Source organism: Triturus cristatus, chromosome 4_1 (genome assembly GCF_964204655.1).
Source record: "Triturus cristatus chromosome 4_1, aTriCri1.1, whole genome shotgun sequence".
Classification (NCBI taxonomy): Eukaryota; Metazoa; Chordata; class Amphibia; order Caudata; family Salamandridae; genus Triturus; species Triturus cristatus.
Window position 1 is genome coordinate 281,985,538 of NC_140585.1, and position 14,695 is coordinate 282,000,232.

The 14,695-nt window shown below is 44.6% G+C and overlaps 1 protein-coding gene across 1 annotated transcript in view; it reads left to right on the forward strand.

Moving 5' to 3' along the window:
• Positions 1–14,695, forward strand: part of LOC146854280 (zinc finger CCCH-type antiviral protein 1-like) — a 230,261-nt gene that overhangs the window by 21,464 nt on the left and 194,102 nt on the right. Inside the window, exon 2 of the mRNA XM_085652057.1 lies at positions 6,524–6,915. Within this exon, the coding sequence (XP_085508183.1) occupies positions 6,572–6,915 (344 nt within the window). The 5' untranslated portion in view covers positions 6,524–6,571. The remainder of the gene's footprint in view (positions 1–6,523; positions 6,916–14,695) is intronic.

Consider the following 14,695-nt stretch of genomic DNA (forward strand, 5'->3'; position numbering starts at 1 on the left):
ACATTATGAGTTTTGCCACTGCTCCCGAGGGGATTAGCTGTATCTGCTATACTCCTTTCTATTTCTCTTAGCCTTGCATCGATAGTATCAAACCTAGCCATCAAGGGGTAAAAAATCCCCTAAGAACATTATTTAAGATATTTGTAAGATGAACATTCCCCCCTTCACACCCATCTCCCAAATTTAAAACAGGCAACAGGGGCTCAGATTGAGAAGAATTTATCACTGGGGGTGTATTTGATTTCACCCTAGTATCTAGAGCTGGACTAATAACCGTTTCGGGTAGAGTCCTTAAAACATTAGTATGAGAGTAGTCCAATCTCGCTTTCTTCCCGCGTTTAGAATTCCCCTCCCGTTTCCTTTTAGGAACTGCACCCTGATGAACCAGTTGAACTCGGCTCAACCCAGGAGTGCTCTTTGGATTAGATGATGTATGGAGCGTCGGAGGGGGTATACACTCAGAGATAGATTGGAGTGTATCTTTACGTGACGAACAGCCCACAGCCGATCCCACACTAGCCTCCTCCAAATACTCAGACTGGCTGAACAATGCCTTTAAAACACTGGTACCTATAAAAAATCTCTCTAAAAACAGAACCTCACCATCAGCACCTTGGTTTTCTGAAGCCCTCAGATTAGAAAAACAACGCTGTAGGAACCTCGAGAGACACTGGCGCAGAGATTATAACACTTCCGACAAAGCGCGCTATAAAGATGCAATCCACCAATATAAACAGCTCTTGGTTGCTGAGAAAAGCAAATACTACACCAATCAAATAGAAGCAGCCCAAGACTCCACTAAACGTCTCTTTCAGGTAGTCTCCAAACTATCAGGATCCACAGTAAACCCCCCACCAGCACCTACCCAGGACCTATGAAATCGGCTCTCCAAAGGACCCATTTCCACCCTCGTTATTAAAACTCATCCCTGATCTACTAGCCCCTAACCTCACAGACATCTACAATGCCATGTTTGACACCTGTATCTACCCCTCAGCTTGGAAAAGGACAACTATTAAACCCCTGCTGAAGAAGCAGCATCTTGACCCACTAGACAAAAAAAACTAACGACCCATCACAAACCTCCCATTCCCAGCAAAAATCTTTGAAAAAATAATGAACACGCAACTAGCTCACTACATTGAAGAAATAATCTCCTGGATGAGACACAATTTGGCTTCAGGAAAGGCCATGGGACAAAAACCGCCCTCATTAAGGCGGCAGATGAAATCAGAGCCACCCGAGACCAAGGTGGATCAGCAGTCTTGATACTGCTGGATCTATCAGCGGCCTTTGACACGGTCGACCATGCCACTCTGATCGACTGTGTCTCAAACATAGGCGTCAAACTTAAAGCCAAGGAACTATTGGCCTCCTTCCTGTCCAACCGCACTCAGCTGGTGAGTCTCGGCAAATTTAATTCCCCTCCATTTACCCTCCCTTGCGGTGTGCCACAAGGATCATCCTTGAGTCCGACACTGTTTAATATCTATGTGTCGGACCTGGCCAAGGTAATTAAAACTCATAGGATGAGGCTGATATCCTACGCCGACGACACACAGCTGGTGCTTGCAATCAACAACGACGGAGAAGCAATTGCAGCCAGTTTTCAAACTGGCATGCTTGCCATCAGTTCCTGGATGGCTAAGAATTGTCTAAAGCTGCACTCCGATAAAACGGAGGTAGTGTTCTTTGTCAAATTACATCCAGCATGGTCCCCTACTTGGTGGCCGACCACCTTGGGACCTTCACCCCTCCCTGTACCTAAAGCAAGAAATCTAGGGGTCATATTCAATGACAAACTAACCTTCTCAGCTCACACAAACGCCATTGTCTCATCATCTTTTATTCACTCTCAGAATGATCAAAAAACTGCTACCATTCCTCCCCCCAAGTGCGGGAAAAACACTAGTTAGTACGCTAGTAATGTCAAAAATCGATTACTGCAATGGCCTGCTCATTAATGCCCAGCAAAAGATTACCAACAGATTACAGATGGTGCAGAATGCCGCCACCAGATTAATAACAGGCACCCCAAGTACAATTCAATTTCCCCGATGGTTCGGAGTCTGCACTGGCTACCAATAACAAGCCGCATCAAGTTTAAGGCCCTCTGCATTGCCTTTAAGGCCATTCACAAGACCGGACCAGACTTTCTGAAGAAGGCCTTCTGTGCCCATGTGCCCAATCGAACCTTAAGCTCCTCAACCGCCAACCTGCTGATGGTTCCCCGCACATACAAGGCGTCTTGGGGTGACAAGAGATTCACTATTGCCACTGCCAAATTGTGGAACTCCCTCCACCAGCACATTAAAGCCTGCCCAACGCTACCTGCCTTCAGGAAACTTATAAAGACCTGGCTTTTCAATCAATGAGCATCCCACTAAACGACGACTCCTTTTCAGTCCCTAGCGCCGAGACACCCACGGGTATTTGTGCGCTCTATATATCGCTTAAACAAACAAATAAATAAATAAATAAATGTGTGTAGTGTTGGATTCAGGTATGAGGGGGACTCTCATGAGGTTGTTTACAAATATACCTCTAGAGTTGTGTCTTGTGGCTCGATGGATATCAGGGGAGATGGAGTGGATTAGGGAATGTTTTTGCGAGTTAACTGTATGTTCACTATTAAGTAGGGGAACCGGTAGTTCGTAGGAACGGAGCAGGGTGCTTAAGTCTTTGGCTGATAGAGAGTTTATCCTCCGGATCGGCTGGGATGAAATATCTGTGTGGGGCACTGTTCTGCATCTAGGCAGCTCATCTTTCAGTGAGATTGCGTGTGGTTCTTAGGTGATTTTCGGGTGTTTGCTGTGGAGGAATGTTCTGGGTGCTAGTTCTGGGTGTGAGAACTTGGGTTGCTGAAGAATCAGGTTGTGAAGCGTATGTACGTTCTTTTTGATTTGTAGTAGCGATAATAGTATCTCATCTAGTTTATGGTGAGGGGTAGGAGGTAGCATACTTATTTTTTTACATTACTGCTGGTTTCTGTGCTTGATCCACTAAGTGGATCACTGCTGGTAATCTTGCATTTGGTGATCACTAATGTAACATTGTCTGCTGCGGTCACTACAAGAACGCCGATAATATTAGTAGCTCGGGATGATTTTCATTGAACATAAGAAGCTCTTATTACCGACAAAGTTGGGACCCCTGGTATAAACACCCCCCTTTGACAAAGTTTGACGGACGGCGGGGTAGAGCTTTTGTCTAAAAGAGGATACAAAAAACTGTAAGGCCTGGACTTGTGTTTGGCGGTAGGGTTACTCAGTCACGTGACGGATATCCAGTCCCCATTATTACAAGTGCTGGAGGATGGAGTGCACTTGTAATAAGGCACTGGGGATGTCCATCATGTTTGTGACAGAGTAACCGGTTCACCAAACTCCAAATCAGCCTCTCAAATACTTATATTGAATACAATTAGGGTGGACAGAACGATTCCTTTTTGTCATATTGTTTTATTCCAATATTAAATGTCTGTTTGCATGACACAGTTCTCAAAGCTGCAGCTATTTGAACATGACACTCACACTTTACAAATATGTTGCTTGTATTTTTTTGAGATCCTAGACCTTGAACCCTAAGGTACAACTAATGAGACAAGCACTTAATATTTATAAAATGCACTATGCTGTTTGGCAGAGCTGGTTGTAATGTAAAGAGTTGGGGCAAAAAATTGCCACTTAATTCGCCTTTTCTCTGTGTGTAATCTATGCAGCCTGCGAGTAAGGGACAGGGTGAGGGAGTAGTTCAGAGATTGGTTTATTTAGCTTATGTCCATTGGCACTGGACCTAGGGGTGCTGAGGGTTCTGCAGCACCCCCTGATATCATTGAAGGGGCTCAGAGGGGCAACAAGGAATTCTTTATTTCTGTTTCTAGCAGTAATTACTGCCAGTTGCTGCTCGTTAAAGGATAGAAGGTCAGAGGTCAGGCAGCCCCTCTGACAAACTGCTGCTAATTGTCTTAATATAAAGATCTGTTTACCTGTCCCCCTCTTACTGGACTGTGAGGGCATAATGTAACCATCGACCAGTGGTAATCCTCCCAGGGTACAGGGAGAGTGTGTGTGTATCTAGATAAAGCCACATCATGTTGTGGGTTTTCCAACTCATTTGCATAAAACATTTTTATTACTTTGATTGAAAATTAAATATTTTGAAATACATAAGCATCACAGGAAGGACATATGAGGCACAGTGTCTCTTAACCTTGACGTGAGATAGGAACAAAAAAGTTTTTTAAGTTCAAGATAAACCCTGACCCATTAACTTTACTCTGGACACCTACAAATTGGAAACAACTTCAATGTATTTTCTCTTCTGTAGATATGTTCTGTTATCATGTTAACGTGACACAATTTCAAACCTCAAAATTGCTATAATTTGTGCCATGGCTGCAACCTTGGCGTTATTGCCACTTCATGCAATTCACCTTCCAAACAATGCAAGTCTCTTCGTTAGTTAGTGATTGCTGGTAACTGTGCGTAAACACAATTGACCACATAATGCCATTTGTGGTCAATTTACTTTGATTATGAGTTTAGAAGTAGAACTGCCTGAAATTGAACAACTTGGACTTTACCTTGCATTAAATGTGCCATATATATTTCCAAATGCTCCAAAATCTCCAAGAGATTAAGAAATGTGTGCTCTCCACAGCAAAACTCGTGCCTCAAATGTGAACTATTCATAGCAATTGGGCTTTTGTGTTTTTCTTACACTAGCGATGTTTTCTTGATGTGCTTTCTCAAGGCACCGTGTTTACTCCTGCAATAGCTCAGTGTTTCAGAATGATAGTTTCTGTCTTTTCACAAACTGGTCACAACATTTTTCTTAAGATCTAAACAGGTTTTTGAATTATCGAGCAGTAATGAGGCTTTGTGCAGTTTTTAGGGCTTCTGTGAGCTCACTGGTAAAACCCCCAATAATAATGATTGAGAATCATTGTGTGCCAGACATATTTATGTAAATGATTTTCCCAAACCCTGGTGGCAATCGCAATCAATGCCCACCTCCCTTGGCACACTGGCTTTGCTTCGGGGACAGGCCAATGGAAGGAACTAAAAGAGACTGAAAGAGAGAAGACACACTGTTACCAGCTCCAGTATTCCTTGATCTCGCTCTAAAGGATCAATCAATTCATTTAGGGGCTGTGCCAGAGTAACCCCCAAACAAACAGAACACACAGACCTGAATTTAGGCTGCGACAGCTTTATTGATTTCAGTCACATATCCATATAGACCGGACACTGGATGACACGGGGAGTGAAAGGGGACGGGGTAAAGTGGTGCGTCAATTCGTGTTCAACCATCAAAGCTGCCTTTAAGCGATGGAAGTGATCAAGACCTTGTTTTTCACCAATTAAAACTGAATCTGTGGTCAAGTATTTTTTCTGGTGCTTTAGTTGCACTCACCGCAGTATATAAGTGCTGCAAAATGGGGAAAAAAACATAAAATATCTATTTTCTTGGAGGATGTGTTGTCTACACTAAACAATACTGCACCACAGTACATTTTACCCATATATTTTAGTTTTTTTAATGGGGTGCAAGTTGTATCTGTGGTTCACCACTACTTTACCCATCTTCTTCCGATGATCAGGTTTACCTTCTGTGTGCTTGCTCTTTACATATCAGTTTGATTTTGTAAAATTTTTAGGACTTTGGTTAGGCGACGTTTATGACCAGCACATTCCTGCCTGGAATTTGTTCCACCACCACTACTATGTTTAGAGATTAGGGTTTAAGTAAGGCATATTGTAAATGTTGTGTAAGGTGTATGGGTTAGGAAAAGGTTAGGATTAGGGTAAGAATTAAGGATAGGGTAAGCAGTTTGACCATGGTTAGGGTAGTTCTAGGTGTAGGTTAGTGTTAGGATAACAGACTTTGTAAGGGAGTTGTTATGGTGAGGGTTGGAGTAAGGGTTAGTGTTAGGAGTGGGGTAAGGGTTGGGGTGAGCAGTGGGATTAATGTTATTGGTATGCTTAAAAATAGTGTAATTGATGGTATAAGGAATGCAGGAGAAAGATAGCACAGGCCGTGGTACAGGGACACCCCCCTGTAAAATGTCACATTGTAAGAAAAACAAAACGAAAGGGTTATGTTTTATGAATGAGTAATGGGGGTAGAGTAAGAGTAAATTTATGTCTACGTATAATTCACAAATTTCAGTATAAAATATTGATGGTCGTTTCTCTACATGTTTGCATTTTTTGTAGACTTGCATGTTAGCCACAGCATTTTCATCTCCACTTTTTTACCTCTGCATTTTTAGGGATTTTTTTGCATACATTTAGATTCAATACATAGTGCATAGTGTGCAATATCTAATTATTGGTGCCAATCAGGCAATCCAATGTGGGGGAAAGCTACTAAATGATTCTTAAAAATATGCTGTTATATTAGGATCTCTTCAGGACCGTCCTTGAGATTTAAAGGGTTTGGAAAAGTTAATTTGCATCTGGGTGACGGTGAATATTTACCACAAAGACTTCAGAAGTGACTAACTTTACCGTTTCAGGTCTGACAGGTGTTTGGATCCAGGCCTTTTCGGCTGCAAGTTACCACCATGTCTGAGATGGACACAGAACCACCACCGTCTGAGGATGGAAGCATGTCTGATCCAGCTTTCTCTGCATACCTGACGAAGCAACTCTGTATGCATGGAGGCCGCTTGTTGATAGCGGACATCCCCAGTCTTGTTGGTCTTACACCAGAACATATTGCCGGCATTCTGCGTGAGGAGTACAAGCGCTTCCCAGAGCCAGAGCCGGGCACGGTGATGGCCCAGTCTCCTGTTCGCCTCTGTACAGGGTATCTGGGGAACAAATGTCAGGCTACAGACTGTGGGCGTCTTCACCTCTGTCGCTACTTCATCTTGGGGCATTGCTTCATTCGTGGTGATCGGAATGGGTGAGTTAAGATTATGTGATAACTTATTTTGCCTATTTGTAGGATTCTACCTTAAAGCATCTTCTGTAATGAGCAAATGATAGGATCCTTAGGGGCATAAGGGATATCTGATTGGAGAAAAAGAATTGGAGACAGGAGGGATGGTTCTGAGAGGTGAGCACTAGAGGTGGGCAAAGTAATTTCACAGAAAGCCAAGTCTGCTGGTTTTCACTCGCTCGGCCTAGAACAAAATGCGGGGGTTGTGCTGTCACACAGTGCTTTTCTGATTCTGAACACCACCTCCCTGTCTAACAGTCTTTTAAAACTGCAAATCTAATCCAGGAAGACCATCTGGTGTTTCAGTAAATCTATCTGCAATAGAAAGAAACTCTGGTAGAGGCACAACCAAGATTAAATGACATTGCCGCTTGTCAGAATGGTTCATAACAAGATGTGTTCATGGCCTAACAAGTAAGAGCAAGCGACACAAACACTCTCTCTTTGCGGATGATGTTTTGTACTTTGTGACACAGTCGGAAACTTCCCTTCCCGTTCTGAATGGGGGATTCCAGCAGTCCTCAACAGTTTAAAGTTTCCAAATTACCCACACTGATTCAACAGGAATGAGTGTTTCAGCGGCCATTGAACCCAACAGAGGCCACCTTTCAGAGGGGAACTTAAATAAAATTAATGACCCAACTAAATACCTGTGAGTCCATCTCCGTCCCAGGATGGCTTACCTTTATGGGTTTTATGCCTCTTACGTATTGGACATATTATACAAGGAGGGAAAGGCTTGAGGTGTCTTGGTTTGAGCAAGATGAATTTCCTCTAAATGCTCCTGTACATAGCACCAAGCAGTGCTGTTTGGATTTCCTAAATTAAATATTACCACCATACCAAAACAAATTCAGCTTTCATGTGTCGTAATAAGACTCATGGACTTCTCAGAGCAGCACTATATAGACCAAAATCAAGGAAAAAGGATTGGTTTTCCAGGTGTATAGGAATGTATGAGACCTGCCCAAATCAGACTAGTCTTTGAATGGATACGACAGCTCCATCTGAAGCCCTGGATTAAGGTAGAACAAGATAGTTCAATGGCCTCCCTTCTTATGGCTACTTCCAAGACGCAGGTACCGACATTCTTGAATATATCGGAATCATACTAGAGCATTGAGACATAGTCATGATGGGAAATGAGTTAACAAATATGTATGAAGTTTTGTTACAACAAAGTAAAGGAATCACCAAAAAGAAAATGGCACAAGTCTTTCCCTTTCGTGACACAGATGTTAACTTATCAAGGTTACATGCATATACTTCTTATTGCAACTCCATACATATTTATTTAATTCCATCCCTCCTACTCTTTCCACATGCAGCGAGTACCCAGGACTCACAGAAGAGGAGGTAGGAAACTAGATGTGACAAAGTCGCTCAACCTGTGCCTCCAATGTTTTGTCCTCCGATTCCAACATTTAGGTGCATGAAGAGTGTCAGATTCTGGTACAGCCATAAGCGCTTTTGGTGTGTCTGCATTTATCCCCAGATTATTATCATCAACTTTCTCATCATTTCCAGGGTCTCCTTTAGGAGGTATAAGGTTAACGCATATCAGCCCCCCATGACGCTGGTAGCTCACAATCCTGAGATTCACCCAGGAATAGCTGATGTTGGATTTAAGAGGTGGAGATAAGCATCACTGAGGGCTTGGGAAGCAACAGGAGGGTAGGGGGAGAAGCAGCAGGAGGGCGCAGGTGGGGAAGCAACAGAGGGTTTAGGACGGGGAAGCAACACAGAGGGCACTGGTAGCTCACAGTGCACGGGAATAGCTGATGTTGGATTTAAGAGGTGGAGATAAGCATCACTGAGGGCTTGGGAAGCAACAGGAGGGCGGGGGAACGAAGCAGCAGGAGGGCGTGGGGGTGAAGCAGCACGGAAGGCGCAGGTGTTAAAGCGACACAGAGGGTGGAGGTGGGAGAAGTAACATGGAGGACTCTAGTCGCTCACAATTCTGAGTTTAGCCCGGGAATAATTGATGTTGGATTTAAGATTTGGAGATAAGTATCTCCGCCAGAACTTAGTGACCTATTTGATAATGGGACAATCAAATCTGGAGGGGTTTAAGTGACCTATCTCCTACAAATAACTTCAGATTGCTCATTTACTTGCTTCAGGCCAAATAGACCTGTGCAGGCGAAATGGGGCTAGAGAATAGACAGACAAATAATCCTCTTTTCTAAGTCACATGTTTCAAAGAGCATCACCAACCAGTACATGATGATGGGGCATGCGACACCACGTGCCAAACACCAAATCCATGGAACAGTGGGTGCCAGAACAAATAGGTGACTGAAGGCACATGGGATATAATCTGGATTATTGTAGGCAAATCCTCAGTATGCACCCAATACAAGGAGAATTCGTACGAACTACTGATGCAGTGGTATTATTTGCTGGTCAGAGAGCCTGCTATGTTTGAAATAGCAAGCTATTGTTGGGGAGGTTGTTGGGCATGTCCGAAAAAGTCTGACATATTGGGGTTCAGTTTTGCAAATTATACACAATATAACTTCAATTTAATTCCAACTGGACCCACTAGTGTTTTAGTGCAATACAGGCCTGTAAATTCTTATTCGCTGAGATCTGCAATGCGCAAACGTATTTCTCAGTATTCTGGCTGAAAAGTTGTCTGGTGCCCAATTTTGGAAACAAGCAAACCCCCCATTACTAAGTCTTTAAGAACCAAAATGTGTATATACTATGGAGAAAGCCTCTACAACTGAGGTATGATACTAATGCATACGTGGATTGCACCGGTGCCAAAGCACAGCATAAAACTTTAAATAAAGCTTTTGTTTTGAAAAAGAAATTAAATGGCATGCATATTCCAATCTGGCACTTATGTTCCTCACTTCCGACTTCAGAGAGTATGAAATCTGGTGCAGAATACATGAAGGAAATAATAAAGGCGATAAACGTGCAAGCTCTACCTTAGCAGGGAATGAATGAGGCCACAACGAGGAGGCAGAGGAAATTTGGCCAAGGGTAGGAACATGGTAATCTCTGGGTAGTTGAGAATATAAAGATGATATACATTTAATTGCATATCAACATGTAGGAAGGATGACCAGCAGGTATGTAGGAATCCTAAGGGAAAATAGAGAGAAGAGTCAAAATAAAGGCACTGAATAAAGGAGAGTTCTGGGATGCAAGAGGGGGTGTTCACGTGCTGGTGGTGGGATGAGAAAGGTAATGGCCAATGCTCTGCATTGGAGGAGTGGGTGGTGGTGAGATGGTGCTGGTTTGCAAAGTGCCAAACATAGAAAACAGAAGTAAGGAATACGTAGAGGAATGTGTGTCTGCATTTAGTAACCTTGCAAATGTCTTGCAACAGCTTAAAACACATGAATCCAAAATGCCTCCTTTTGCTTTACAGGCTTGTAGCACAATATTCCCTATGAAGTGCTTTCTAGGTCTCCCCTAAGACAGAACATGCACTGTCTCTTAATTTTTTTTTTTTACATTGTTTTTATTGAATTACACACAACATTGAGCCGGACATCATACATTGATATGTGGACATATAAATGCATTACATAGTTCACAGATTGACAAGCAATGTAGGCTATCACGTCACACCAGTATCGTATACATGCGCTGTCTCTTAGGAGGCATATTGTTAGTGTACAGTGGGCTTAGAACCCGCCTATTGCTTACCATTTGTTGCTTTATTGTCACTCACCTTTGCTTTCTTGTTATTTGTTAGCATGCAGACCTGCCAACTCACACTGTGCCACTGTGTAGCACACAAATTCGGCTTCGTTCACATTATCATGCCGTGAGAAGCCAAAATCACACAGTGTCAGGTGAGACAAGCTGGAATACACTTCACAAAGTGGGTTTTCAGCTTGTCTTTGGAGGCTTTAAGTAGCCGGTGTCTATTAAGGGGGTGTCAGAACACCTCGGGGCATCAGTGGCTGCCTCAGCCACCCTTCGTTTTTTTTGTTGTCTTTTTTTTTTTTTGCAGGATATGTCGGGGTTTTGTTGACGGCAGAGTGGCTCGTAGAAGGCACTAGGCATGAGGCTTCGCCCTCTCTGGCCGTGCCCCCTCTTCACACTGAGAAATGTAATTGTAGGTTGGCAGTTCTGAGCATGTGTGGGCTTTCCTTCTGCTTTTTGTGCTTTTCCCTTCCCTGGAGCAAGGACACATTACTTGTGTCCTTCCGCTGCTTCCTTTTCAGGCACTTCTGTTTTGTTTTGTTTTAGCACTCGATGAGAGTGCATGTTTTTTCCAGAAGTCTCCTTTGTGTACTTCTCCTTCTCCTCCACACTCGCTCATGTTGCTCTTCCGCTGCCCATGTGTATTTTCCCTTCCCTCACATGCTTTTCCCCTTTGTGGCTTTTTCACCTTCCCCTCAGCTCTACATTGTGCTCTCTCTCATCTGTTTGCTCCATCCCAACTACAGCCACTGTGTTTCTCCCTGACCTGCATCCTTCATGTACCTTCCTCCACCTGCACCCTCTGTGTTGCTCCTCCCACCTCCACCCTTTGTTGATTCCCCACACACGTCCTCTGTGCTGCTTCACCCCCACTCTCCTTCTGCTTCGCCCCCTGCCCTCCAGTTGCTTCCCAAACCCTCAGTGATTAAGTACATATGCTATTTATTTTTTCTTTTTGTTGGATCGGCAAACAAAAAAACGAAAGCAATTGTATTATTTTGTAGACCTGAATATGCTTAGTGTGTGTGCCTACTAAATTACTCAGCGGGTCGCCTCATAGGCTTTTTCCTGTCTTAAAACCCATTCTGCACAGCATTGGGGATTCCATATACAAGACCTATAGGCCTTGCCAATGCTTGTTTCATTTTCTCATGCACAAATTGAAAGAGCATGTTGAGGAGAAGGGGTTGATGAATTCCAAATGTGAGAGACAACCAGCTCCCTGACAGAGTCATAGAGGGCAGACTCTAAGGGGCAATTTGGGCATGGGCCCAAACTGCATGAGGTATGTAGGACCTGGTAAATATTGGTTCCTACTTCTAAATATGTTGTAACAAATATGGCTAGAAGCAAGTTTGATAAACCCCTCAGATGAGGTAATGGGCTTTTCTAGTCTGTCACTAACTACTAGACTCTAGACCATTTTTATCAACGCATTAGACTCCTACATTCTGGCCAGTGGCTAGAAGGTGAAGTACAGGCATTTTGTGAAACTTTAAATGAAATAAATAAGAAGGTGCTCCTGTTTTCTTTCCATGCATTCCAAGCTGGCTAGCGCTTCAGATGATCTGAGTTTACCGAGCTGTGGGTACGCGCACTACTTGGGAAATAGTGTAGCCCCATTGGGCAGTTTAAAATATACGCAAAACAAGGTGATAAATCAGGCCAAGACGATGTTCTTTACGACACCGGAGGAGGCTTGGCACTGGATTGAGGAACGCCCGGTGCTCAGACCCCCGGGGACCCAGCGATTGCCCAATGGGAAGGCCCCGAGCAGATGCAGTAACAGGCCCCGGACGCAGGGGCCCAAATGGAGAAACGGAGAGACATCCCAGAGGGTCCTTAGCAGGACGAATCCATACGACACCAGGGGGCCATGGGTAGGACCCCGAGAGCGTCAGATTCCGAGAGCACTTCGCGGAGGGGCAGGCACTCAAGAGACTTGTGGAAGATGAAGCAGCCCAACAAAGGTCGGCTGACTGTACGGACCAAGACATCACCACAGATTCGGAGGGGGGACATCCCCTCATGCAGAACATTAACCTCCTTGAAAACCGGGGGGTGTCGGACATGATAGCTGGTGCAGACATGCAAACTGGACATGAAGAGGTGACCGAATGATGAGCAGCTTTGGGCTCGGACAGTGGTATGGGCAGTAAACAGAGAAAGGGGCTTTCCCGCCTCCCTTTGTGTGCAGTTTTCTTTTCTTTTTGTGTATTTGAGGGTAGTTTAATTTGAAGGTTTAGCAGCTGGGGGGGCTGGGGGGGGGGCAGACAGACCTCTCCTGATCCAAGCGACAAAGTTGGTCACGTTGACCCGTGGGAGAGTCGATTGGGTGGGGGTTGAGTGTGAGGTGGGGGGGTAGAGGGGGGATTGGAGGGGTGGGTTTATTATGCTTTTTTGGAACAAATAAGGAATGTACCAAGTAGGAATGTATCGGTTGAGGCCACTCAGAGGGGAGAAGGGGGAGGGTACGGAGTGGGGGGCGGCACAGGGGCAGTACGGGCACAGCAAGAATGACAGTTAATCGATCCCCATATTCAGTTCTATCATGGAACGTCAACGGGATCGGGAACAAGGTAAAACATGGTTTGGTCGCCGCGTATTGTAAAAGGCTGAAACCGGATGTGATACTCTTACAGGAAACACACTTAAATGGCACAAGATGCAATTTTTTGGGCCTCAGACCATACACAACACTGGCACATGCGGGCTTTTCCACTGGGGCAAGGGGGGGTCGCTATATTAATTAAGAAAAATCCGCCATTCAGGATAGAACGCACCTGGAGTGACCCTAACGGGACATATGTGGCAGTACAAGGGCTTTGGGACAGGAGACACATTACACTTATTAGCGTATATGCGCCTCCCAGGCTACAGAAGCAGACGATGGAGAGACTGGCAGCCATTCTTCTTGAAGCAGGTTCCCACAGCCACATCATAGGGGGGGACTTTAACGATGTGATGGATCCCACATGGGATCGCTCAACAGTCCATCAAGGGGGCCCCCAGAGAAACCCCACTCAAACTGACACTTACTGACCTGTGGCGGAAACAGCACCCCCAGACCAAAGCATACTCCTTCTATTCAGGGGCTCATAAGGCATTCTTGAGAATAGACTACATATTTACCCTGACAGGAGAAGTAGGGGAAATACAAAGGATTGAATACCTAGTCAGGGGTCTTTCGGACCATTCGCCCCTATGGTTGACAATTGGAGCTCAGTCGCAACACCAAACAGACAATGGAGATTGAATTTGTGGGAACTACGAGACCCGCAGGTGATCCAGGAACTTAGAGAAGACGCAGAGTTAAACTTCCGGGAAAATGTAGGGTCGGTAGACTCTGCCATTATTCTGTGGGAAGCCTACAAATCAGTCCTTTGGGAAAGGGCTAAAAATATTATTGTGCATAAAAAATGCAAGAGACCGAGGAGCTAGAGAAAATGGAAGCGCAGCTCTTACAGGCCGAATCACAAGTCAGCACAGGAGATGATGTCTTCCGGTTCAGAAAGCTGAAACTCCTGCAGCAGGAGTATCTCGCGCTAGCTAAGAAGGACGTGCAACACGCGATACAAGCCATGCATAGGAGACTGTATGACGCAAGTGATAAAACCGGTAGATTGCTTGCCTGGCTCAGCTGGAAAGAGATTGAAAGCAGATGGGTAGCACAAATACGGACGGAAGATGATCAGGTTCACGTGACCCCAGTAGATAGCACATGCTTTTATGGGATATTATGAGGCCTTTTATGCAAAACGACCTCTAGCAGGCACCGAACAGATCCACACATACTTAAAATCCATGCAACTCCCCCGACTAGAGTTCAGTGAAGCACAAGCGATGGAGGCTAAATTGACAAAAGAAGAAATCGCCATAGGCCAGATGAAAACAGGGAAGTCTGCGGGTCCTAACGGGTTCCCGCCAGAATGTTTTACACAATATGGGGCACTTTTTAGCACGCATCTACTGCAGATGTATCTGGAGGTGCGGGAAAGGGGTGCACTCCCTGAAGACTTGAGGACTGCTACTATTGTGGTGAAACCCAAAGAGGGGCGGCAGCCACAGAAATGCG